At 41.7% G+C, this 27,710-nt stretch overlaps 2 protein-coding genes across 5 annotated transcripts; both read right to left on the bottom strand.

Annotated features, from left to right (window-relative positions):
• Positions 1-1,904: 1,904 nt before the first annotated feature.
• On the bottom strand, positions 1,905-11,825 carry tars2 (threonyl-tRNA synthetase 2, mitochondrial). The gene is made up of 18 exons (XM_046398435.1): positions 10,909-11,825; positions 9,988-10,163; positions 9,784-9,898; positions 9,336-9,457; positions 8,884-8,992; positions 7,936-8,000; positions 7,771-7,849; positions 7,039-7,185; positions 6,816-6,914; positions 5,811-5,980; positions 5,539-5,701; positions 4,840-4,977; positions 4,309-4,386; positions 2,965-3,065; positions 2,736-2,837; positions 2,558-2,630; positions 2,289-2,403; positions 1,905-2,187 (listed from the first exon to the last, which is right to left on the bottom strand). The coding sequence occupies exons 1-18, from the start codon at positions 11,113-11,115 to the stop codon at positions 2,045-2,047; spliced, it is 2,202 nt and encodes a 733-aa protein (XP_046254391.1). The 5' UTR covers positions 11,116-11,825; the 3' UTR covers positions 1,905-2,044.
• Positions 10,030-27,444, bottom strand: rprd2b (regulation of nuclear pre-mRNA domain containing 2b). Of its 4 annotated transcripts, XR_006844237.1 has the most exons (11): positions 27,202-27,444; positions 21,686-21,815; positions 21,387-21,574; positions 21,159-21,211; positions 20,910-21,036; positions 20,020-20,195; positions 19,467-19,752; positions 19,080-19,337; positions 18,011-18,175; positions 15,828-17,928; positions 10,030-10,163 (listed from the first exon to the last, which is right to left on the bottom strand). XR_006844237.1 is itself a non-coding variant. In XM_046398431.1 (10 exons), exons 1-10 carry the CDS (start codon positions 27,395-27,397, stop codon positions 15,905-15,907), a joined length of 3,603 nt encoding a protein of 1,200 aa, XP_046254387.1. In that variant the 5' UTR covers positions 27,398-27,444; the 3' UTR covers positions 13,134-15,904. The 4 variants fall into 4 exon arrangements, 3 of the variants coding, with proteins under 3 accessions (XP_046254387.1, XP_046254389.1, XP_046254388.1); XM_046398431.1 differs by lacking the exon at positions 10,030-10,163 and having other exon boundaries at positions 13,134-17,928; XM_046398433.1 differs by lacking the exon at positions 10,030-10,163 and having other exon boundaries at positions 13,134-17,928; positions 18,011-18,172.
• Between the last annotated feature and the right edge of the window lie 266 nt (positions 27,445-27,710).

Below are 27,710 nucleotides of genomic sequence, written 5' to 3'. Positions count from 1 at the left end.
GAACCCCATGACTCGCAATAAGAAGAAGAAGAATCAGCTTTATTGGCAGCATATATATTTTTACATACACACACTGAATTCGTCTTCTGCATTTGACCCATCCTTAGTTGAACACACATGCAACACCCAGCAAATTACATGCAGCGAAACACACACAGGAGCAGTGGGCAGCATCAAGCGCCTGGGGAGCATATTGGGGGGTTAAGTGCCTTGCTCAAGGGCACATCAGCCGGCTAATGGAGGGGGGGAGCATTTTTCGCATTAATCACTCCACCACACCCACATTTTTCCTGCCCGTCCGGTGGGGGAATCGAACCGGTGACCCTCCAATCACAAGCCGCTTCTCCAACCTCTAGGCCACGGCTGCCCGTTTTTTTTTTTTTTTAGAAGAAGAAGCTGACTGAGCTGTTTCCGGGTCCTTTTTAGTAGATTGACAGGTTTTTATGGTCTTCCCATGAAGACTTCTCTCTTATATTACACTACTCCTGATACCCATCAGTGCCTCCATGACTGAACACACACATATTGTCTCACTACAGACTGTTTACTGCCCCCACAGCAGCTTAGCTTTAGCTAAAAAAATAATTTCCTATGAACTCTGTGCGACTCCACAGATTGAATGAAGGAATGCTTTGTGTGTGTGTGTGTGTGTGTGTGTGTGTGATAATAGGGCTGAAAGTGGGAAAGCCAAAGGGAGACTGATACTGTTATCTATGAAGTAAAGATTTCACTGTTTACTGGCGCTAACGGTCTGTGCCTTCACGACCAAACTAACGTGCAGTGCCGGTTGTCTGTGCTGTGTTTTGTCTTGTCGTTTTGCACAAAACCTACAGCCGAGCAAAAGCACAGGCTCCTTGCAACAAGGATTACTATAAATACTACTATGGTACGATATCAAGAATAAATCAGGAAGAGGTGGGGGAGTAGTCTTAAAGGGCTACTTCACACAAATTACAAAAGCATCTTTTCTTCCCCCTTGTTATATCTTGCTGTGCAGATGTTTAATTGTGCCTGTATGCAGTTGTGTTATGAGCAACACTAGTGTCTCTTTCCAAAATCACTCCACATCATCCCAGAGTGAACAACCGTTACGCATGAAATGTGTGGATTATAAGACACTTTCTCGTCAGAGATGCTGCTGCTGCTGGTAGCCTGGCTCATTTGCTCAGACCAAAACTTTGATCCAGACTGAAGTAACTATTGGATGGCTTTGGTTTAGTGGCATTTTCTCTCCATACGCGCACCTTTACATCGGAGGGTTTGTCTTCGATGTTTTAGTCCAATATGAGGTTTTTTTTTTTCAGTCTGAGATGTCCTGTGTCCGGCTTACAGCAGAGGCCTCATCGTGAACCTGCCTCACCTTTCCCCTCTGGCCCACTAATCATTCTCCAGATGAACTAAACTCACAATCAGCCTCGTTGAAGCAGTCGGTTTTGTCCAGTCGATTCAGTTTATTCTCTCTGAGCCGACACCTCTCTCGCCCTCCGTGTCACTGTTGTGACTGATGCCTTTTCCGTTCTGCTGCCCCCTCTCAATTAAAAAGGAAAAACGTCCAATCCTTTTGGCCTTTACCTTGACTTGGCTGTTTCCACTAAACACACATGAAAACACACAGCCCTGACACTGCTGCTCCCTCTCCTATTTTAGTCAAATCCCTCTCCGTGTCCTCCCTTCCTTCCACTCTTTTAAAGGTATGCCTGGTTTTCTATTCCGATATCTTGACACAGTCTTACGTAAGTGGGAGGTTTGCATATTTAATGGTTTTAGCAAACAAGCTGCAATTGTGGCTGAGTAATGCTGATGTCAGTCTGATAGTGATCTCAAAATAGCCTCAAATCTCTTCTCTGTAGTTTTGGGGATTTATCAGCGAATGCCATTCGTGGACAAATCAACAAGCTGAGAAACAATTTTTAAAATACTTTTATTACAAATTTCAGCAGCCACCACTTCGGAATAACAGCTTGAGCCCATGCAAAACAAAAAACATGAAATACATCAGTGACTCATTATTTCCAGGATTTTTTGTTGTTTGTTTTTTTTAAACTCAAAACTCATCCAGGTTACTCCTGGTGTCTCGTAGCTGTGTGAGAGATATCATCACCTCCTCTGTTGGCCTCCTCCCCAGCTGTTTACCCCCTCTGCTCCTCACATTCACTGTTGCACTCTCGCTCTCCTTATCCCCCACCACTGGACAAACACACAATAACAGTCAGTTTAAGTTTGTGTCATGAACTTAACCTTACTACAGTAAATACCCACAGTTTTCAAGCCGTTATTCATTTTTTTACCAAATATGTAGTTGTACTGGGCCAGCTGAGCAGAGCGAATCTTCTTATTTAAGGTTGCTCCCTGATCGTCATTCAAATCAACCATGAAGCCAGCTTCACGGAACTGCTGGACCACCTTAAAAGAAGAGAGGCATTTCTTTTAAGATTGTATCTGCAATGAGCTTCTTGCATCAACAGCAAACTAATAATGACAGAAAGAAAAAAAAAGGGTAGAAAGAAAGCAGACTTGGGCCACTGATGTACAACAAAGGAAATCATCACAGACTGACCTGTCTGCCATATGACTCACTGTTGCCCCCTACAGGAATTACCATGACCTGCGCTGGAGACAACCACAGTGGCCTGGGTGAAGTACAAAGAGTTGATGGGTTAGGGTACAACTGTTGTATCACAGAAGCCTAATAAAATTCTTCTAAGTCCATGTGGTTATTATTAACATCTTCTCACCATTTCCCTCCAAAGTTTTCAGCCAGTATAGCGATCATTCTCTCCAGTGATCCCAGCACCGCTCTGTGGATCATCACCGGCCTGTGCAACTGCCCGTCTCGCCTGAGAGAAAGGTTCAAAAAGGAGAGATACATACACACAGAACGCATGTGGCAACGTCCAAATTCACATCACAACAGATGCCTGCATGTTTGAAAGTCTGAGAGCCAAACAGAAATTTCAGACTCACCCAACGTACTGAAGGTCAAATCTGATTGGCAGCTGGAAATCCAACTGGATTGTGGCACACTGATGCTGTCTGCCAATGGCGTCTTTGATCTGGATGTCAATCTGTAATGAAACGTGTCAGAGTGTGTTAGCATTACACTTCCCTTAACCTGTTGCAGCCAAAATCTACAAATCTGAGATAAGAGCTCTGACTTCGCAGGCTGCTGGGGACAATCGGCATGCCTGTGGACAGGAATGGTTACAAAGGAATGCGTGTCCAAGTGAAGCTGATCTGGCTAATTGTGGCAACACGCCCCACCAAGATGGCTGTGAGGAATGTTTGATGTTTGGTGGAGTGTGATGGTGTGTATCTAACCCCACCCTGACTGGACCCACCTCCACCCTCTCTGTGCCTCCACATTAGCGCCATCATGCAACATGGGTCTGAAGATGACTTTCGCTTGATGTTTACTGACTTCTTGCTTGTGTAAAAGTGAAAACTGAACCTCCTCAAAGAAAGCCAAGGTCATTCTAAGGTTAAGCCACTTTTTACTTCAACATTTCTGTTTTTATTGCTGTCCCTATGGAACTGGACAGTGTGAACCCTATCATTTAGTGCTCAAAAAGTCAGAGATGTCTGTGTCAACTGTGAATCATCAAATGTACACACTACTTTAACAGTATATATATATATATTTATATATATATTATAGTGTGTGTATGGAGCTACAGCCAGCAGCTGAGCTCAGGGTAGCATTAAGACTAGAAACTGCTAGAGTGGCGCCGTCCAAAGGTGACAGAATCCATCTACCAACAGCTCCAAAGCTCATGAATTAACATGTTAATTCCCATTTATATTTTGTTGGGTCACTGAACCTGCCAATCTACCAGCAAAGACTTCAGGAAGTCACTGCTCTCTGACGAGAAATAATCTGGCACACACCACAGTTGTTTTTACATTTTGGTTTTTGTACCGATTAAACAAACAAGATAAAACGTGTTAATCAGGGAGCTTTCGGAGCACTGGTAGGCTGATTTTTTTTAAATCTTTGGACAGAGCCAGGCTAGCTGTTTTCTCGTTCCCAGTCTCCGGCCTACGATAAGCAAACAGGCTGCAGGCCGCAGCTTCATATTTAACATACAGACATTTGAGATTTGTTTTGACCTTCTTATCCAATTCTCCACCAGAAGAGAATAAGTGTGTTTCCCAAACTGCCAATCTATTCCTTTAAAGTGGAGTTTAGCTTAAACAACTCAATGAAAGTGAACGAAGTGAGTGGAAGACCCGACGTGTTTTGGATGCTGTTAACAGATACTTAAAGAAACACTCGGGTTTCCTTTAGTGCATGTTGCCCTTCCAACTGACCTTTGGTCCATAGAAGGCTCCGTCTCCCGGGTTCACCTCCCACCGTTCACCAAACTGCTGCAGACTCCTCTCTAACTGCTACTCTCTCACACACACACACAGCATGGAGTACAGTGCGTAAACAGGTGTAGCAGATAACATTAGCACTTTAATGCACATCATAGTTACAATGCTGGCCTTTCTCTCTCTCTCTCTCTCTGTGTGTGTGTGTGTGTGTGTGTGTGTGTGTGTGAGAGCTGTGGGAGCCTGGGACCATAATGTGCAATTACACTCAACTGAATCAGCTTAAACTGCGGTGGTGCCCATTTAAAAATGCATCCACAGGGAATTAGAGCTATACATCTACCCAGCAGCTGAGCACAGGGCTGGTGTCTATCAGAGAGAATCACTCACATGTCTGACTTATTAAGTGGATATTATTACATTATTAAAGAAGATTTACTTTTCTATAGCTGTGATTAACTGGATCCAGCTTGCAGTGCAGCTGAACAGCTGGGCCTTGCATACCACAACATGATGAAGAGTGTTTACCTGCTCAGCATTATCCCACTGCTCAGGCTCCCCTAGACACGGTGTAGGACGTGTAGACAGGAGGCAGTGGAAGGAAAACCCAAACACTTGATACACATGCCTCACAAAGTCCAAACAGGCCACAATCTCTTCTTCCAGCTGGACAGATAACATGAAGTTGAAGACAAGGGCAGCAAGTGGACACAATAATGCAAATAATGAGACTAAGCAAGGAGAGTCTGAATTCCAACCAAGGCAGGAAAAAGATATGCATATGTATTTACTGTTAAGCTAAGACACCTCCGGAGACTGAATTAGTATTTCAGAAGATAACGGGGTGAGGATAATCATGTGACTCTAATCTGTGAATTAACAGGAGGTCAGCAGAAGGTCTGGAGGAACTTTATCAGCATCATGGGAAGGTTCCAGGGTCCACGTATGGGATCAGGATTACACAGACTGTGCAGCCACAGAGATGCACATATGGAGGTGTAATGTTTGAACAGGACAAAGACCTTCATTCATCCAGGCTGAGGCCTCCCGGAATGTCTCAGGAATGTCTCATTTGCACTGCCCATCTAATCACCGTAATATGGTTCAACATGTGTACCGTTCAGTTTCTAAACCACTTACAGCACCTTAAAGAGCATGCAATGGTTCAGGAAAAAGGAAAATCTGAAGCACAAACAATGCATTCATGTTCATATGCATTTTGTGTACCTGCTCAGGTGTGCAGAAGATGTGAGCATCGTCCTGGCAGAATCTCCGAACTCGAGTGAGACCACCCAGCGCTCCAGAGAGCTCGTTACGATGCAGCGCCCCGAAGTCGGCCCATCGCAGAGGAAGCTCCCTCCATGAGCGAACGCGCTGCTCAAACATGAGACTTAACACAAGAGAGGAGAGTCTGTATACTGAGAGTACAGTGTGCTGGTGTGTGTGTGTGTGTGTGTGTGTGTGTGTGTGTGTGTGTGCATATACGAGTGAGTGTTTACCAGTGGGCAGGACAATTCATAGGTTTGAGAGCGTAGGTCTGAGAGCCCTCGGATGTCACAGTGAACATGTTCTCGCTGTAGTGCTCCCAGTGGCCTGACCGTTCCCATAATGCCGTGCTGTACAGAGTTGGTGTCACGACCTCGGTGAAGCCCCGTCTTCGGTATTCACCCTTCAAGTCGGAAAAGGAAGGAAGGATGTGTGTGACAGTGAGTGCAGGGCAGGGTCAGACAGTCCCAGCAGTGCAATAACTGCAGGCTAACAAGAGCAATATCCTGACAGTTGATACGAACATGAACATCCTCCCATCATGTTTATGTATGTACATGTACGCGTGCGTGAGTGTAATTAATTTCTATCCAAATGAAGGAATCATTTCTACATACTGTGGGAATATTTTTTAAAAATCCTGTTAAAAAGATCAGAGCATCAATCGTCATCAGAAAACCGCAAGATTTTTTAATTCTAAATTCATACTCCATCCATCCAATTTCTATACCGCTTATCCGTCAGGGTCGCGGGGGAGCTGGAGCCTATCCCAGCTGACTATGGGTGAGAGGCAGGGGACACCCTGGACTGGTCACCAGTCAATCGCAGGGCCAACACACATTTATAGCAGCCAATTAACCTAATGTGCATGTTTTTTGGTATTGTGGGAGGAAGCCGGAGTACCCGGAGTAAACCCACGCAGGCACAGGGAGAACATGCAAACTCCACATAGAAGGGCCCAGACCAGGATTCAAACCTGGAACCCTCTTGCTATGAGGAGACAGTGCTAACCACTGCACCACCGTGCCGCCCTAAATTCATACTCATTATGCATTTTAGCTGGTAAAAATATTCTTTGCCGGGTGTTCATCTAGTTGTTTTGGATGCTGAACTGTGGTAATGTGAAAGGAGTAGTTCTATAAACCAACTGGTATAACTAATATTTATTTGTCTACAATCAGATTACTGCAGGCTGTTGCCACATAGTCAGTGACTGGGCACACACAGATTATGTTTACCTTAATGAAGTCAGTGAGGGTGTTGTAGATGTGGGCTCCTTTAGGCAGGAAAAAGCAACTGCCTGGACTCACGTCGTTAAAGAAGAAAAGCTCCTGGTCCTGTGGAAAAACATTTACACATGGCATTTATGGCCAGAAGACAGTTCTTTAACCATCTGCTTTTTTTTTTACTTTTTAAGTTGATCTCATTTCATGCACCTCTCTCAATTAAATTTTGTTTTACCATCCCGATGCGCCTGTGGTCCCTCCTCCTCGCCTCCTCCTGCTCCCTCTCCCACTCGTGCATGTCCCTTTCTCCGGGAAAGGCCACACCTGAGAGACGCATCAAACCTGACGACTCTGTCTGATCGGGCAGGGTCACGGTCGATAGCTGAGTGGTTGGGGAGAAGAGGGGCAGGGAGAAAATAATGAGAGGAAAAAAAAAAAAAGAAGAAAAAGAAAGGGAGAGTGAGGGTCAGTCAGAAGAGGAAGGGTGACAGCACGTCTGATGGATGGCAGTGTGTTTGTAAGGGCAGAGAACAGGAAACTGGCCTCCGACAAACACAACATCCTGCTGCTGATATTTCCAGCCTGGCTGCCATGGAATCCCAATGTGCCCAGTGACAGTCCAGTATGGAAACTCCTCCCTCTCCCTGGATCAATAAAGACGAGGGAAATTCCATTCACCCAGCATGTGTCCCACAGAACAGACGCTGCCAAATGGCTCCAAATAAAACATATTAAGCGATTAGACGAGACTCACTGGCCATCTTTGATTATTATGTGCAAAACAAAAACTGGTTTGAAATTGCTTTAAAAAAAACAAACAAACAAAAAAATTATTGAAGGTGGAGCTATGATAGATGAAATGGTGTTTGGGAGCAATAAAAATTCAAGTAAACAAGAAGGAAGAACAGAAAGAGAACAAAACCCACAGAGAAGCAAGCACAGGACAGTTAAACAAACACACACAAACCTGGAGCATCTTGAAGACCTTGAGGAGGCCAGTGTGTGGGAGGAGGGGGCCGTTGCAGACCGCTATGCTGTCCCCACACCTGAGTCACACAGAAAAGATCAAACAGGCTTAATGTTTTGTTTGAGGTTCAGTCCACACCGAATGTGTGTGTGTATTAATACATGCCTGTATACTGTGATGGTGGGGCCATTCATCTGTTCCTCAACAAGCTGCAGTCTCAGCTGACTGTTCTACAAGACGTACACCCACAAAACACAAAGAAGATTCATATCACAGTTGGGACACAGAAGCCACTCCTGCACAGTGAGTAATATCATTGCTACTCACATGTTATCACTTTCACAGGGGCATAAATTCAACTACATGTTTATTATTATTGATGTTAAAGTTGGCAGTGGTGTTGAAATGAACTGCACTGTATTCCAAGGTGTTTTGTAAACCCCATTTATACACACGAGAGGAGCGAGAAACTCCAGTACAACTCTGGCCGCTTTTACCTTGATAATAAACATTAAGTAGAATTACTGGCTTTCTGACAGTGACAACAACAACAAAAAAAAAAAAGTACAACCTTCCTAAAACTTTAATTTGTGTCAGAGCTGTTGTATTTCATTGCACTGCATTTCAGGTTTGCCCAGTGAAGTGGATGGAATTCATTAAACAAGCTTGAAGAATTCTAATAGTCCCGCACTGTGGTAATTCTCTTTTTCATCCTTTAATTACCGTAATTTCCAGACTATAATTCGCTACTTTTTTCACACGCTTGCGGCTTAAACAATGATGCAGCTGATTTATTGATTTTGCCTCAAGATGAAAGTGACACTGTGAGTGACAATGAAACAGAGACTGACAACGTGGACACCTGCGGCTTATAAACAATTGCAGCCTATATATGTACAAGTTTTTTTTTCTTTTTAAATTTAGTGGATAGTCAATAGTCTGGAAATTACGGTATATGCTTCAATCAATTTCATGGCAGACATATGAAATGCCATTGCAGGAAAAGCACAATAACAACAGCATGTCACACCTGTGCTGTTCCTTCCATGACAAGTCAAAATGTCTGCTGTAGAAATGATGAATTGTTATTACAAAGACATTAGTATCTCTGACCTGGAAGAGCTCTTGAATCTCTTCTGTTTTCAGCTCCACTCTGGACAGAGGAAGCTTGAGGGCGGCTGTGCGTTTACATCTCTCCTCCACATCACTCAGGGACAGGGAACTATGTGAGGAGGGCAGATTCTGGTAAGACTTTACAAGCACAAAAATTGGCAGCAGTAAGGTAGTGTGTGAAGATCCTGTAAAGGAAAAGGGATCATTATAGTAGCAGAGAATTTTATATGGACAAGAATGGGGAAAAAAAAAAACCAAAAAAATACTTCTGATTAAGCACAGAAATATAAAACTTGAAAAAAAAAAAGAGAAAAACAAACACAGGTGATATAAACATAAAGAAGCCACCTAAGGCACAACAAAGCCTAGGAACCAATGATAAATAAATGAAACAATAACCCTGGCCTTTTGTGCACCTACAGTACTGTCATACAGTTATATGAATATCTCACCTGTTGTCCAGCAGATGGTCACAGTAAAGCCCAAGCTCTGACGCCCCTTCTCTGCACACCTCGGCACCAAACGCCGTCTGTAACACTCCGGCCAGGACACATGCGCCTGTCCTCCATGCTGCCTAAGAAAGACAGGAGGAAAGCGACTGGGTTGAGTGTCCCTTTTGGATTAGGAAGAACCACTCAGTGAGAATTAGTGAAATACTGAAGTAATCTTCACAGCCTCCTTCATCATCTCCTCCAGAGGAAGCACAGTACCATCCTTTGAATAGTTAAAACATGGTCTGAAAGTGTTAGACCTGGCTATGTTATGTGATTTTGTAAGTTTCCTGGTAATTTTTTCATTCTAATAAAACTTTCTTCCTTGACCTCAGATAAGGAAGGACAATTTAAAGAAGAAAAAAAAAACATTAACTTTTAGAATATTAAGATCCACTTGTGGCACTACCTGTCGTCCCTCGGCTGTGTCAAACCCCAGAAGTTGTAGTTCACAGTCTCCCTCTAGGGGCCGTCCAAGCTCCCACAACTCCCCATTCACCTTACTGACCAGCGCTCCTTTCACACTGCAAGAAATGCAATAACCCTGTAACATTGCTGTAGCAAAATACAAACACGATTAGAGAATGCATTTCTGTATGCATTATGTATTTACCGGACACTCTGAGCAACAACAAGAGGTGTGGTGACACCGGCAACTCCCTTTACTGTCTGGCCATCAGCAAGACGGATACTGAGGGGTGTTCCTGCAGCTTCAGCTCTCTTCTTACTGCTTTGTTTTTCCCTGAGGGTCTCAAAGACTCGCAGTCGCTCAGATAAAGCTGGGCACACCTGCAGCCAGACCGGACAGATGAAGATAAGAGAGGATGGCAGAAGAGCAAAGCATTTCAAAAAGACCTCCAAAGTGACCATGACGTTACATCGACACCTCTCTCAACCTGTTCTAGCAAAAGCTAAGTACTGTGCAGCAGCTGGGACGCCCCCCCCCCCCAAAAAAAAAACGACTGGGTGTACTACACTCATATACCAATATCAATGCTGGAATGAAGCAAAAATTATTTAAAAAAAACCCAAAACAAAAAAAAAAAAAAAAACAACACTGAAATTGTTTTAAGTCTTATCCTTCTCCATCTTAAAGGTTGTATTATGGTAAAGTCATACCACAAATCAATGTTACACCTAATAAAGGAAAAAATAAATGCAATGCCTCTGTCACTAGCTTTACCACCCATTCCCAATTTAAACCGAATTGTCAGAGTTATTCAGTCAAAAATATTGGAAATATTTTACTTCATTTTTTTTTTTAGACCAAACGTTGTACTATATATACACTCTACAAACATACTATTTACCCAAAAACCAACTGCCAAACCATGTCCTAAGTGGAAATATCACATTAAAACTACAGAAATAACGCTTAATTACACAGGTAGTTTAGTTAGCATAAACCAACCAGATGCCCACTTGTAACAAACAGCAGCTGCGGCTCTCAACACCAACAGTACACATAATGTAGCCAAACGGTGGCTAACGTTAGCTGTAGTTACTGTACAGCACTAATAACAACATCGCGCACCTGGCTGTACTTCCTGTGTGCGCCAAGTGTCGCTCGAACTGCCAACCGACAGACAACCAGCCGAAGCAGCTGCGTCACCGCCATCCTGAAACACAGCTGCCTAAACTTCACGCGCTTATTCCCAAATAACCCCACATTATTGACATCCTTCTCTGCAAGCGGCCATAACACCGGAAGCACAGACTTGGACAGCAGCTGGGACGTCATGACGCTGCTATGAAGGGGCGTGCGCGCTCACGAACATCCAAACCTGAGCGCCCGCACAGACAGACGATGCACACACGGTGCATCCAGAGTTGAAATAAGGCTAATAATAATAATATCCCGATATTAACACCTACACTCATGCACATTCAGAGCAAGTATTTCAGACAGAATTAAAAAAAATATGCTAAAATTTAAATGACAAAAGTCATCCTTTGGTAACGGGCGAAAGATGAAGCACAACACAAACCCATCCATAACCACAGGAGATCAGCTGGTCTGAGCCTGCAGTTAACTGATCCTCCGGTGTGCAACCCAAAGCACTTTCACAGACTCCCACCTACAGCATTACGACAGGAAACCAGGCAGAACAGCAGACAACGTGCTCCAGTGTGGAGCTACGCACTTTGCCTTGAGAGCAATCTGCTGTAAACTGAGCTGTATTTAAAGCCAATCGGTTTTGTGCCCGAAGTATGTCCGACAGATCAGTAACTACATCGAGAGAACGTAACTTAAAACAATAAAGATATTTTTCCCCGCATGGAAACCACCTTCACTGTTGCTGCTGTTCAAATATGGGACCTTTTTAAGTCTACCTCGTGAAAACTACTACAAAGATGCAACGTAATAGGTATTGAAAAGTTAAATTTTGAATCTGAATAAAATGATCGCTGGGTATTTTTACTGTATCTTTCAAACTGACTGCTATAACCAAGTTTAAAAAAAAAAAAACTAAAAAATAATTCCGTTAACTCTGACCAGGGGCGAGAATATATGTTGGCTTTCAACACTTTCTGAAACATTAGCCCCATTAGCGGCACTACAGTTAACATGGGTACCAAATGGAGACTTTGATGTGGTCGGCTTTCAGACGTTGAAAGCTGTAGTACCACTGAATATCCGCTTGGGGGAGCTACAGCACCTTGTGAAAAAAATATGGCCCCTCTACAAAGTGAAGAAATCCACCATCAATGTTAATTTAAGCATCTACTTGTACGTATACTGTGCATTCAGACAGTTTAAAAGGACCTTTCATTTCACCGAACAACTGCTGAGTAATTGATCAAATCTGGAATATTTTACTTGATAAACCCTGTGTGGATTAAAAAAAACAAAAAAAACAAAACCAAACAAATAAAAAAAAAACAAAAAAAAAACAAAAAACGACGAACTTAAGTATTTACTCTACTTTGTTCATGGTGAAATGTGGTGGAAAGAAAGAACACACATGTAGAGTGCTGAGTTTGTGCTAATGTTGTGGGTGGTGTATCAGTAATTTTTAAGCATTAATTTTCAAACAGTTTGGCTATATTAACAGAGGATAATTTTCACTCTTAATTCTAGAGCAACGGCACAGAGGCCGTAATGCAACATTTCCCTTTGAACAAGTGTAGCTTCAAAAATTGTGTCAAAACATGAACATATTTAGTTAAGATCCTTGCATCGTATTAACTGAATGATGAAACTACCAATATGTATAAGAAGCTTTGCATTAGTGTTGTGACTGAGGTAATGGCTAATCCAATTGGTAATTTAACAGTCTTGATGTCAGTGCATTGAGATAAAACTGCAAATGTGGTCCATAAAATTGTCAGGTGGAAAGCTGACATCACTAATGGTAACATTTTTTTTTTTAAATTGCATTTCTAAAGTATGACTTTTCGACAACAGGTGTATTGTAGTGTTTAGCAACAATGAAAACCAAAAAAGGGGAGCAATCAGTCTTCTAACAGAAGTGATGAAGTAAAAACTAAAGTCCTTGCAGGAAGAAAAAGGGAACCCAGAAAACAATTAAGACTGAGCTCCAGCTGCTTACAGTAATTGGTGCAACGACAAGCAAAATGACAGATTTACTAAATATGTGAGGAAACTGGATGCAAGGCACTCATTCAAAGCACTAGAAAGTGAAGTCATCCTTATGATTCTGCAATATGGTTTGTGTAAGGGGAAAAAAAAAGGAAGGGGAACTGTGACAATAATGTGTGCATGTTCATCACACCAGAAAGGATTGGACACTCAAACACCAGTGATATAGCATCATTGATGAGAACATCTGTAAGAGCAGTTAAACTTGTCAAATGTACACAGACCAACAGTAATTTCCAACTGGTACTGTCAAAGCAGCGGTGAAGAGAAAACAGAGGATATTTACAGGGGCTATTTTAAGTAGTCGACATGGTAGGTGCTTACGAAGAAGGAAGATGTTTTAACAGTGAGTCTAACTTCCTCTTGATGCAATGCGAACACATAAAATGATTTGGGTTGATACTTAGCTGTTTTTGCAGAGAAACTCTGAGATAAATACACAGTTTACAAATGGTGGTAACAGACTTGTAACATTCAGTAAAACATCAGAACTCTGACGAGGTGCGAACACTGTAGTGACAAATATGCTTTTTGTTGTTACATTTTTACAATGTATTCAACAATGTTATACGGGAACTTCTGCAGCAGCTCAATGTTATCAAGACGAACCGAACTTTCAACTCTGCTTGATAATGAACACAGGAGACGAGACAACACACACACAGACACACACACTCCGTGGTCAGACAAACACAGGAGGCTTTGAGCAGCAACACCCAACATGCACCTCTCACCGGCTGGGGTAAACTACATCAGTGTATAACCGAGGGAAGCATTATGGTAATAGTTGCTGTACAAGTGGAAGGATTATTAGCATTTTTACCCCCAGAAGTGTTGAGAAGTGTAGGAGTGATTCTGGACAAAACCATGTGAGCACAAGGTAAGCACAGGATCTTGAGGGCAAAAGTATGAAATCAGCAAAGAAACAAAACAGAGGAAAGGGCTTTAAACAACTGTAGTATTTAAATAAACCATTTTCAAAACAATCTTAATTAGCTCAAATGTTTTCATCCCCCCCACCCCATCCCGATACCATCTGTGGGTGCTGCTGCAAATGGACAATTGCAAACTGTCTTGTAGAAAAATACAACGCAAAAATAAAGGCGCTAAATGCTAATGCAATATAAAACTGGCAGCAGCTGTGTAAATATATGAAAACAATTTCTCTGAAGACAGGCAGAATAGCGCAAATAAATTACAACAGCGCAATTCACATGATAAATAGTGACCAAATAAAATACCTCCCCCCCCAGTTGAATTGAAACTCTGGATTTTATTCAAGTCAGTACATGTTGAAGCCTAGCAAGAGAGTGGTTCAAGATGAAATTACCCCCCAACCCCCATCGTCATGGCTCAATCTAACTTGAAGCGCGCACAGATAAACATTTATGTTGGAAATAAAAAAAAAAACACAGAATTATCTTCACCCTCCTCTTCTGTGTGGTGGTTTCAAAAGGAGGACAGAAAGGTGCGACATATACCATAGAGAAATTCATCTGGAGCTAAAGCTTATCCAAGGCCTCAATCACAGTAAAGACAGGGTGCGTGAGTGAAGATCATTGTCCTCATTAACAGAAACAAGAGCTTGAAGAGGGGGAAAAAATAAGCTGTATCATCTCAGTTTTTATATTTACAAGCTTAGAGATACACAGTGGGAGAGATTAATGTGTGAAAAAGATTCAGCAAGAGAAGAATATTATTTACAGCAGGTACTCTGGAAATAGCAAAAAGTGTTAACCTCAGCTGCAACATAAATCTCATCACTTCAAATGAGGAAAAACCATTTAAGGACACACAGCACACACCCATACACTCATGGAAGAAGAGATTACTTTGGAAACTACAATCAAACGTTTTTAAGGAATAGTTTGGCATCTGGGGAACTACGGTTATTGGCTTTCTTGCTTTATGTTAGACATATGTGCCTTTTAATTGTGAAGCTGGGGCCAGGAAACTGTTAGCTTATCACAAAGACTGGAAATGGGAACAGACAGTTAGGTTGGATCTGTCTAAAGTTGACGAAATTAACCTGCATTTTGGGGCTGAGAGCTGTGACGTCCTGCAGTCTTGTTCTTGAATATTGACTACTGGTTACCAGGAAACCAACAGAGACTCAATGAACCCCAGCAATAAAACATAATGGTACAGAATGACTACAACTTGTCATTTCTAACAGTTTTTGTATGGATGAAACAAGCAACACACAACAACATATTGGTTTCTGAGCTTGAGGTGTTTTTTCTAACCAACATCAGACAGATCAGAGCTAGCTGTTCCCCCATTTCCAGTCTTAATTCTAAGCTAACAGCCTGCCAGCTGTAGCTTTGAATTTGGTGGCGATACAAAACCAGTATTGATCTTCTCATCCAACTCTTGGTAATAAAGCAAATAAGCTTATTTCCCAAAATGTCAGACTACTGCTTTCAGCTTCTTTCCTCTTCTATCTTATGAGACCCACTCCTGTCTCTTTCATTCTCCTGCTGTATCTCAGGTAAACTAACTCAACTATCACACAGGTAGGCCAGCTTTAAATAAGGTGAAGTTTCATTTCTGCTTGGACCATCTGTGTTTTCTTCCTAAGTTTATGTCACTCTTGCACCACACCTAAAGAAACTTTTATCTACTGTGCACAGAGAGAGAGAGAGAGAGACTGAAAAATGTGATAAATCGAGGCTTGTTACACAACATTTTGCACTATGTAACCGATAACCTCATAGCTGTACTGTACAGTGTAAGATGATTGGCAGGCTGCCTAGCTGAAGCATGAAGATTTAATCAGCTATTTACACACAACCTAGAGCAGTTTTAATTCAAGCTAATTAACAGAGTAAAGATATCTGGGCTCATACCAGCAGGGCTAACACACACTCGACGCTTCAGCGCAGGGCGCTTGCACTTCTCGTTCAGCATGTCATAGATGACCACTTCAGTAGCGTGGGGGCAGAAAGGGTCTCTTCTGTGAATGGAAGGGACCACCTGTAAATGGAGGACCAGGCCGTTTGCCCCCGCGAAACCCCCCCATGGGAAGATCGCGGTTAAGCTGTTGTGAGGGGGTTCGGCCTCGCAGCAGGGGTCTCTGCGGGATGGGAAGTGAGAGGATCGGTGGTCGAGGGCTGGGCAAATTGAGGAGAGGAACGGGGTTGGAGGTTTGGTTGCGGGGCTGAGATGGAGGACTAGCAGGGGGCTGGAGGAGAGGGGGGGCAGCAGACTGAGGGGTGAGGCGAGAGGGGACAGAGTCAACTACAGGGGAATTAGGTGTTGAGGGGGAGGTTGTGGAGGATGTGGGAGAAGGAGAGGGGGATGGGAGAGGTAGATTCAGGGGCTCCTTCACTCTGCCTAGTAAGGGTAGAGGAACGCCAGGGGTACCTGGCCGGTGGAGAGGGGCCGCATGACGGGGCACAAAAGGCTCTTTAACTGTGCCAGGACGAGGAAGCTTAGGGGGCTCACCTAGCAACGACGACATAAGGGGTGGGGGGCCTACTTTGCTTCCTCTGGGCCCCACCCCACTTCGATCAGCACCTTCAGGTCTGACTGGGGGAGGGAGAGAAAGGGGGCGGTCAACAGGGACCAAAACTCCTCCTACCATGACTGCAGAGGGTACAGCGGGGTGGGTAGATGGAGGAGAAAGGCGCTGTGGCATGGGAGGCGGAGGGGGTCGAGGGATTGGTGGAGGCACGCCGAAGAAAGGGGATGTAGGAGGAGGATGCTGGTGCAGAAGTGATGGAGGAGGAGTCTGCATGTTCTCCGTGTGGTAGGGCATTTGGAACTGAGCCTGGGGAGGAGGATGTGAATGAGGATGGGTGGGAGGAGGGTGGAGATGTGGGAGGAGGAGATGTGGGGGAGGAGGAGGCATGGAGGGAGTCATGTCCTCAGTGCCCCCTGGGCCACTGTTAATTGAAGGGGGGACAGCATGGGGTGAGGGAGGCGGAGCTTCCATGTATTCTTCCTCTTCATACCACATCGCTGCTCCTGGACGACCCCCAGGTCCTCCCTCTCGCCGAGAGCCTCGGCCAATCACACGGATGCTCTCTACTGTCTTAATGCGCTCTCCAGCGAGTGGGCGGTTAGAGTAGCCTAGAGTTTGGATAGGTGCTCCTTCAGTGCAGGGCGACACTAGTGTCTCTATACGATGGTACTGGCCCTCCTTGGTACCTGCAGCTGGAGACTCTTGACCCTTGTCCTCTGCTTTCCCAGTCAGGCCTCCATTGTCTGAGCTACTGCTTGCCTTACGAGAGCCTGCAGAGAGTCTCCTTTCTCCAATCCCTCTGTTGTTTCCCATCATCCTTAACTGGCTCTGTCCATCTTTCTTACCCTTCATGTCAGTGCTGGGGGAAGAGGAGATATGCTTCCTCACATTTATCACTTCATCGGCCTTTAATTTTGTGCCGTGGTTTGTTCCACCTCCATACCGGGAAGAGGAGGAAGAGCACACAAACTCTCCATTGCTGCTGCTTCCCGATGGAGTGATCACAGCATCCCAGGGTTCACTGCGGTAGGCTGTGGGTGACAGGTTAGGACCTCCTGCTGACCCTAGAGATTCTGGCACACTCCCTGGTGTGTCCATGATTTCATCCTGGGTGGGGGTGCCAGCAGCCTCGTCTCTCACTGGGGTCCCATCCACCCCATCGGGGCTGACATCACCTAGAGCGAGACTAAAGCCTGGATTACCCTGCAGGAAACTGTTGATTTTTGATTCTAGGCTGGGGGGAGAAACAGAGGGAGCTGAGGGACGAGGAGGGGGTGGTGGCGGTGGTGGAGGGGACAGCTGTCTTTCTTTCTCCCAGTCTCGGTTTCTCAAAGGTGTGTCTCGTTTGAGGCTGTTCCCAAAAGTGGGTTTTGTTTTTGGGGTTGTTGGGCTGAGCAGGGTTTTAACTGCTGATGACTCTGGAGAAGTTCGGGTGGCAGGAGCAGAGGAGGTGTTTGTCACACTTTGTAGGAGAGAGGACAAACCTGCAAAAAGAAAGAAAATTATTTAATTTAGTGGCATTTTCTATTATAGGTTCAAGCCAAGTGTAAAGTATATGCGTCTTACCTGGTGTGTTTGCTTTGGACAGCGCATTTAGGATGCCTTCAGGTGTGATGTCAACACGTGACAGGATGCTGGCCAGGGCAGGGCTTGAAGGAGTTGCTTTGGAAGCTGCTGATTGGGCAGAAGGAGTGGTGGGTGTTCCTGGAGATGGCCGAGAAGGGCTAGCTGCTAACAAAAATTTAAAAGACAGAAACGGATGTGTTTAAAGGGAGGCTCAGAAAATCCCAGAAATTCTGAAAAGAGATAAACTAATTATTGTTCTCGTTTTTACTTGAACAATTGTCAGATTTAGACTTTTCTATGCATCAACTCAATATTTTGTTTTTGGTATGTACTGCATTAGTATTTTATTATTTTTCAGTCTCAACTGTGTTCTTCACCTTGTTCCTAAAGTTGTTAATGTTTGAGCATCACTGTGCAGAATGATGTACAAGTCGAGTTTGACAACGTAAGGCTGTTTTCACATTCGTCTAATCAAAGTATTAAGCCTGTCTGTGCCTGTGTTAAGCCTGCCATGCCTGTGGTCACTGAAAGTCTCATTTTAAAGAAATCCTATTCCAATATTCAGCTTATGAGCTTATAAGCTACAAATATGATGTGAAAACCTGAAGCTTTCACTGTGCGCACACTAAGAACAGACTTTTCACTGAAGCAAGAGACCTCTTGTGTTCAGCAGTTACACAATGAAAATGAGAAATTACGAACATATTCAAAGATTTTGGAATTTAAACGAGGGAGGAGGATTAGATGTCATTTAAGGATTTAAACAGATAATTTAAGTTTTTTGTAGAAAAACCAGACAAACTGATATTCACAGTACCTTACATGAATCTTAAAACATGTCTGGAGGGGATTTTGATAACTGAACTAACTGTATGTTTCCATTTATAGTTACCTTTATACATTATGGACAAAACAGGTTTCAGGTTCTGACAGGTAATACATCTGTAATTCCTTGTGGCTCAAACAAAGTGAACATATTTTCAGTGATAATTAAATATTTTGCATTGAGTGTTAAGCCAGTAGTTTTGATCATTATTACGCTTATCTTCCCCAAACCCCCTGAACACACCTGTGTTCTTCATAGCAGATGTGAGTGAGCTGAGAATAGAGCTAATCTTTCCCAGGTCCACCTTCTCCAAACTGACTCCCAGAGGGGCATTTGGTTTGCTTTGAGCAGTAGCTGAGGTGGGCGTAACTGGGGTGGCTGTGGCAGCAGCAGTAGAATTGGTCTTGGAAGCTTTCGTTGGTGTGGTGGGAGGCTTTGATGCTGCATCTGACTTTGTAGTCTTGACAACAACAGCAGGTGCCTTGTCCTTCTTGTCTTCTGCTAGTAAAAGAAAAATTTTAAAAAAGTTGACACACTTTTAAATCACAACACAACAGCAGGTCAGCCTAATATGGATCTGTATGGAAAACACAAATATCATCCCCATTTCAACGGTCCATAGCCACTAACCCCCTGCTGCAGCAGCATCAGCCTCTTCATCAGACATATCCATGTCCTCCATGTCTCTGTTGTCACTGGGTACTTCTCCTTCATCCATGGCCTTGCCATCTAACTCTGGATCAAACTGGGCTTGGCCAGCTCCCAGTCCCAGGAAGGGTGAGTCAGAGCCCGTGGGAGAGGGGGCATCTTCAGAGGGTGAGGGGATGGGAGAGTCCTCAGGTCCAGGTAGAGTGGACTTGAGGGAATCCAATTTCCTCTTAAGACTGGCCACACGGTTGGCAAAAGCATTATATGCCTAAGAGAATTATAAAAACAGAACGAAAAGGGAGACGTCAGGAAGATAAATAGATTCTAATTAACTTCCATCTAAAATTTATGTTGTTTTCTAGAATCAACATAGAAATGGTATCTTCGCAGTCAGACTAGTGTGGAACTTTCTTAATTCATGTTCTGTTCAATAAAGAAACTACCCTTAGTAAAATAAATTAATAATTTTCTCTTCTCTTTGTCTTTAGATTTCACAAGCAGAGAAAGCAAAGCCATCATTTGATCTAACACTCACGTTGGCCACAATCTTAACCTCCTTGTACTGCATCTCGTAGAAAATGTCTGCATTGCTCAAAGATTCAAGCAGAGGAGGCCCTGTTTTCAACTCTTTGTCCAGGAAGCTGACAAACTCCTGCAGTTTCAGACTGCTGTCCTCAAAGTCCTTAGCAAACTTGTTCCCTTCTGCCTTGTCTGGAAAAGAACACAATTGACCAAAAAAGTTTAAATACAAGGTTTCAAGGTTTGTATGTCCCCTTGGTTTACTACACAGGCTGTACCAGCAGAAGAGTTTCTAGTAACATGTAGTAAAGACTGGAGTTGAATGAAATTAGTGTACATTAATTAGATGAATAACATGATAGCGATGCACCCCTGAAACTCACTTGCTGGAAAACTGACCAGTACAGTGCTCCGGTCAGAGAACACAGAATCATCAGTGTAGTGGTGCATAATGCTCTAGTTCCCTGTAATACAGGGCAAGTTATCTAGGCTAGCCAGTTAGCTTAACATTTAGCAAGTATAATTTCCAAACAGACCAATTGCTGAAACGAGTATTTACCAACATTAAAGCGATACAATAAAGATACTTAAACACTGACTAGCCTGTGCAACTTCGTAAAATACAAAGAGAAAATTGTGTTATTGTGCTAAATGAACCTTAGACCAATAACATTACCATTAACATTGTCAGTGACTTCAGCAGTGGTAAAAACACAAGAAACAAAACTCAGGATGAGGAGTAAGAGGGGGGAAAAAAAACAGAAACAAACCTTTAATTCCAAAATAAAGCTCTGAATAGAAATGTTTCTGAACATGAAGAATTTACAACATAAATAAAATAACTTATTTTATTTGAGGGGGCCATTTGCACGTGATGATGCAGAAAGAAGATCAGTGACATCTGACCTTTAAGTCTCTTAAGAGCCTCCGTGCTACAGACGTCCACCCTGAGAGCTGCCAGCTGCTTCTCCCTGAACTCCTCTTCTGCAATTGCTCGCTTATATCTCGACAACTGCTCAAAGAGGGACTGGGGCTAGAAAAGAACCAGGAAGCAAATGGTTAGAGTTCCCAGGACTTACAATACTTTAGATACATTTAAACATAACATGTAAGACAAAGTAATGCAAGACAATGCTAATTTTAAAGAAGACTTACTGTAAACTCTGCTACAATCTTGGACTTGAGGGAAGCTTTGGTGTTGGTTAGGGCTGGAGAATAAAAGTGAAACATGAATTAAACAACACACAACCAAAATTTCAAGAATTTCAACTGTAAATAACAAGAACTAAGCTATTATGTGGTTACCTCTTTGGGAAGTTATTTCACTTTTGTATTTGATTAACATACATACTGCAGGGGAAAGATAAAAAGAACCAAACTGACCATTTGCCAACGGAGCCTCCTTTTCTTTCTCCTTTTCCTTTTCCTTTTCCTTTTCCTTCTGCTTCTCTCGCTCCTTTTCCTTTTTATTCAAGCTGGCTTTGAACTGGGAGATGACCTCATCGGGATATACGCTCCTCTCTTCCCAAATTGAAAAAATCCTTTCCACCGACTTGCGGACCTTCCCATCTCTGACAATAACGCAAAATGACAACACAAAATGGTACATCTTAATCCCAGCAGAAAGGGGAGACATTTAATGTGGTCCAACACTCAAGCTTAAGAAAAATCTCTGTACTCACTTGATGAGCTGAGCAGCATTTGGTAGGACATCCGCGAAGGCCGAACGAAAGACAATTGCATTCTTTCTTTTGCAGTTTTGTATCACATCATTAGCCAGGTAAAAGAGATTCAAGCGATGATTGTTATCAGCTGAAAAAAAAACAGACAAAGAAGAAAAGATAAGATCAAGAATATAAATTCTTCTTTGACACAAATTTAAGAAATGGTTGCAGACTTGGGCGTTCAATTAAAACTGTCTACCTGAACTGGCACTGTGAGGCTGATGTAGATTAAAAAATTCCAATAACTGATTTCCAACTTAAATGTACATTTTTTGTTATTATATCCCAGTTTTAGCTTAAAACAAATATAGTGTAATATAAATGTAAATGCTGGAGAATAACTCACAAGATACAATTTATTTGAGTTAATTCAGAAACAATGACACATCACATCAACTGAACAACATTCTGCTCAGTACACATCTAGGTCACACTCATTTAAGAAAGACGTTTCCATTATTGCTCAACATTTTATGTGTTTTTGTAAATAATAATAACAACAGCTGTGGACATATTTGTACTATCACTGTTCTACAATATCAAGGGCAATATCAATATCAATCCTGTTTTGTTAATTTGTTTTGTAATTTAATCTGTTCTTTGACTGCAATAGTGTACTGTAATGTGTTCTTTCAAGCAACGTCTGACAAGAATTTTCTTATAATGATAATAACAACAATAATAATAAGAACAACAACAACAAATGATTATCTGAATGTGTACCAATATATTCAGTGTAACAAATATATCTATCACACAATTCCTAGACCCAGAAATCTGTTTTCATAATCACATACACTTTAGTATTAGACATACATTTCTATTTCAGAAGGAAATACAACACTGACAAGGACACAATGACATCTACTGATTCCCAAAATAGATCGATTTTCAGTACCCTGCTTCTACCAGTGGAATTCAATTATATCCCACTTGCAGGAGTTTTTATTAATGTTCTCAGTCCCTACAATTATCTCAGAAAGTTATTAACACAGATCAAATACATCAATCAGCACATACTGACAATAGCTAAATATGCTCTTCACAGTTTCCAACAAATCCAGAGACCACTATAATGGAGAATAAAAGGGGACTGGTATTAAATTATTTTTTAACCAACAGTCAGGCTCAACAAGTAAAATGCAACCTTGGGCTAGTAAATCTAGTAAAAGATGTTTTTTCCCCCCTGTGCAAATGAAGGAAGTACCCAAGTAGTGTGCCATCTCATTTTTTCCCCCATCTCTGTTGAGAGTTGCACACACACAGTCCATTTGGGCACTCCTGAAACAACATCGGCCAATAAAGACATTTATGAGCTGAAGTGCAACCGAATGTTTGCATTTTCTGAGTTTAGATGGGTTTGAGATTAAACATGACAGTTGACTTTGGTCTTGGTTGTTATTTAATAACTGTTAATAAATAAAACTATTTGTATAGGAGCAAGTAAATACTTGGGCAGATTTCTGACTCACCAGATTCAAAATAATGCCTCAAATAATATGACATGCGCTAAAGCCCTCCGAGTATCTAGAGAGCCTTCAACAACAGACAACTATTCCATGCTCAACAACAACACCACCCACTCGTGCTCATACGAAGACAGTTATGACACCCAAACACATCTCAAATTACAATATTTGGCCAGAAGTCTTAAACCTAATTCCGTACACAGCACCCAGTACCGAGGCAGAGCAAACAAATCTCCAGCATTTTCATTTTAAAAATATCCACAGACTATGCAGCACCAACTAACACAGGTTTGTGTGATTATATTAGATGTATGTATGTTCCCCTCAAAAAATGGAATATTCCTTTAATTTAATGCTTGAATGTCATTCCGGAGTTCAAAATGACTTTTTCCATCTTAATTGTCATTACTCATAAATGCTTTGATAATGAATATATGATTTGCAGAAATAATGATGCGGTGTATTATTTTAATAGAAGGAAGCTGCAGTAGAAGAAGAAGTAGTAGTACTTTCAGGGAAATTCATTTCCATTACTTTTTAAAAGGGGGGCTGGATGTTGCTGCAATGAAGTTAGAAATTATAAAAAAGTGTGCACACACACATCGTCAGCACAGCAGATCTATATAATCAGCACAGTTTTAAGGTGGCCACCCAAGATTAGTGTCATCAAGTATCAGTACTGAACAAATGTGAAATATAGTAACACTCTACCCCTCTGCTCCTGAGTCATGCTGTCATATACCGGCCAGAAAAGTCTTTTTGTAGGACATTCACTTCATCATTTTAATCCTATTAGACATTTGTGAGAGACTTTGTTGTAATTAGTACATGGGTTCTTTAGGTATGACTAAAATGTGTGGTGAGGTCATGATGACCTTCGACTACCAATTTCCAAACTGTTCATCCAGGAGTCTAGGGGGGGATGTTTGTGCAAAATATTATAACTATACATATATATATGTAGAATAATATCTGAAAACTGAATGCCTCAGGCTATGGCTATCACCAACGCAGAGGCATAAAGAAACACAGGCTATATTTGGAAGCTGCTCTAATGTTCTTAGTTGTAAAAATTTGTCGCACTGTCTCCAAAAATGGCTGCGGTCTGGAGTCCTGCTAAATATAGTGTTTACCCAATGCTTTCAAAGAATAAATCAATACATGAGTTACTGAAGTTTAATTTCAAAATAAATTTGACATATTTAAAACTGGGCACAAACACAGAAGACTTTCCCCCTATTTCAAAAGTACTTGTTTGCTCCATTTTGATATTGTACACACCTTATTGATTCAGAATAACAAACAGAAATGCCATTAAAATGTCAAACTCCAATTCTAAATATCCTGATAATTTTTGTAGGTATGAGTATATGTATTATACTGGTTCATCGTACCCTAAAACATAACACTGTGCTAAAATGCACGGCACATGAAAACTGTCATATTCACATAAATAACATTAGACAACTAACACTGAAACACATTTAACACAAATGTAATGAACTACGCAAGTTAATTCACCAAGCACTAATACTGAGACTACAGCTCCAGTAAACAGAACTTATGCTACAAATATCCCAGGAACAGCATGTTGGCAATGGTGCTAGAAGATAAACTGCTACTGGAGTATTTAGACAGATTCTGACACTCCTGAAGAGCTTTTGTGTGCTTTTTCATCATAAAAGAGCTTATTCATCTATTTTCTCCAATGTGCTACCATTTATAAATAATGGCTAACTGAAATTAAATAGAAGATGACATGACACATCGTACCAATACTCAGGCAAACTAATGGGCCTAATGTTTGTTCTAACACTTAGTTAGAATGGAATGTCTTTTCTCATAATGTCGTCCCTTTACGTATTTCTTTTTAAAAAAAAAAAAAAAAAAAAATACAAGGACACAATTCATAGCCTAACCAGCAATAAATGATTGGTAGATTGCCTTTTGCATAGCTGGCACTGCTCTATGAAACAATGGCTCAGGCAGCACGCAGCAGTTCACCGTGTGCTGTCAGCATAAGCTTTTATCGTTCATTGCTCTGTGGGCAGTGATGTGGGGGGCATTAAAAAATGCCTACATGATGATTTGCCTGAGACAATGGTGGTTTGACAAGAAACTCCTAATAAATAATGCAAATCCATCAATTTAAGGCCAAGACATATAAAAGATATGGCAGATCTATAAAGCAAATGCTGACAAAATATATTTTCTCATATTTTAACAGCAAAATTCTGTAGAAGAAACTCCTCATTTTTCAGGAAAAAAAGAATACTGATAATTGCATGATGGTGGATTATGTCTTTGGTTTTCACCATTTGTACTTATTTCTTTTCACAGTTATATGTTTAGTTTGGGTTAAGATTGGCTAACAATCAATCAACACTTCAATGCTGAAAAATTTACTGTCTGAATTATACTACGAGATGTTATGATCACACTGTTTTACAAATACACATACACACTGGCTTCCATACAAATTAACATTCCAATGTTCATAAAAGCAAAATCCAATGACCTTTTTAAAACCTGCCACGGTAATATGTAAATACAAAGAAGATTGTTCATGTGACCCCCTCAAACCTCCACAGTATAGAAAAAAAAAAATCATTCCTATTGGTAGGCCTGTCTTGATAATCCCATTATACACTAAAAAAAGTTACCAACCAAGAGACAAAATTCTCATCTAGCTTAAGAACTCTGCCAATTTCCATAGTATTAAAAGCTCAAATGATAATATTCCACATCCAAAACATTTATTCCTGCAGTCACCGACATCAGTGAGCACAAACTATGCAGCATTCACACTCTGATGAGAGGCTGATAAGATCTGTAAATGTACCTCACTCTAGGTTTTAGAAACCTGATTCTTGATTTATAGAAATGGTGTTAAGAAAGAGACAATGCACATTTAGAAGAACATCAGAAATATTATTCATTTAAAAAGTCAGATTCTTAGAGGTGATGAGACCAAAAGCAACAAACAAGTGACCTGTGGTTTGACAGAACAACCAAGTGGTGACATATTTAATAAACTGAAAACATGGTTTCATGTCTGTCTAAGAGCACAATAAAAACGTGATACTTCAATTTCATAACTTTTCCCATACACAACTTATATTTCACAATGCCAATTATGGCTACTTGCATATTAATGTAGTTAGATGTTGCACAAGTGTTACGAAAATTACGAAAAGGAATCTTTCATTACATTTTACTCTTGGATTTACATCTTAAACCCTAACCTAAAATTGAACTTCTTAATAATTAACACCGCAGCAGACTGAGCTACATGGAGGAAATTTGTTGACACTTGTGTAAGATGGGGTCGAAGTGCTACGTTGTAGAATGTCTATAATATAACAGTAAAATATTAATAACATAGAAACTATTAACAATATGCAAACCAACTACCAATTCCAGCGTAAAGCTAAACAAATTGCTAAAGGACTAAATAGCCAGCCTGAAACAGAAATGAGGCCAAACACTTGTCAGACTCCAGTAACACTAATTTCAACGGGCTCTATGGTGACACTGTCTGCTTTTGATGCTTCACTAACACACATGAAACATATAAAACCCCTGCTTTGGTTTTAAACAGGAAAAGCTCATATGCTTTAATGTGCAAACCTGCATAGTCAACATACGTTATAATTATAGAGTCTAACTGCGACTAAATTCTTCGTGAAAGGGCAGAATCGGTCAAACATGAGGCCCAACTGTAAACAGTGAAACCGTCACGAGCAGCGAACCGTTAGCCTTAGCTTAGCTACTACTAGCGGCTAGTTTCAAGGAGTGATAACAGTGCATTAAAAAATTGAAATTCACTTCAGAAATTCATCTGCATTGTTCTGTGATGTGCAGAATTGCAGTCAACTTCGGGCAAACTATCACAAGGAGCTACCGCTGATTTTTGCGAGCTGATCATAGCCAACACAAAATGCACTTGAATTAGCTAAAGCTAGCTAGCTAGCGAGTTGGGCTAAGTGGCGAGCTGCTACTCACATTTCTTGAGCCACTTCATCCAGTAGCGAACGATAAGGCCGTGGTGCTTTTTATTTTCAATGCACCAAGCTGAAAGTCCCTGTATTGACTCCATAGTGTTGGATACTCCTTGAAACCGCCGGTCCAAAGACGCCTCAAGTGCAGGATTGGAGCTACGAGCTCCATGGCCGCTTGCAGCCCCAGAACCGGCCGCCATCTTTCCTGCTCTCTCTGCTGATCGCTCGCTTATGATACTGAAGGAGCTAAATTACCCCAATGAAGACAACAAGAAACACGCCCCCCATACTTTACTTAATAGTTACGACGCAACTGTATTTATAAACAAGTCACTATACACAACAGAATAAAACAACATGGCTTTTAGTTGATTTATTATATTTGCGCACATTAATTAGGGAAGTCCAGTAAAATAAAGAAAAAAACGGACATAAGTCGGTCAAATTTTATTTAAGGCTGCGACTGTAACAATAACTACAGGTGAGTCAAAAATTTGCTCGTTCTTCCCGAAG

The sequence above is a fragment of the Scatophagus argus genome, chromosome 9, assembly GCF_020382885.2.
Source record: "Scatophagus argus isolate fScaArg1 chromosome 9, fScaArg1.pri, whole genome shotgun sequence".
Classification (NCBI taxonomy): domain Eukaryota; kingdom Metazoa; phylum Chordata; class Actinopteri; family Scatophagidae; genus Scatophagus; species Scatophagus argus.
This window is presented reverse-complemented; position numbering and strand designations above follow the sequence as displayed.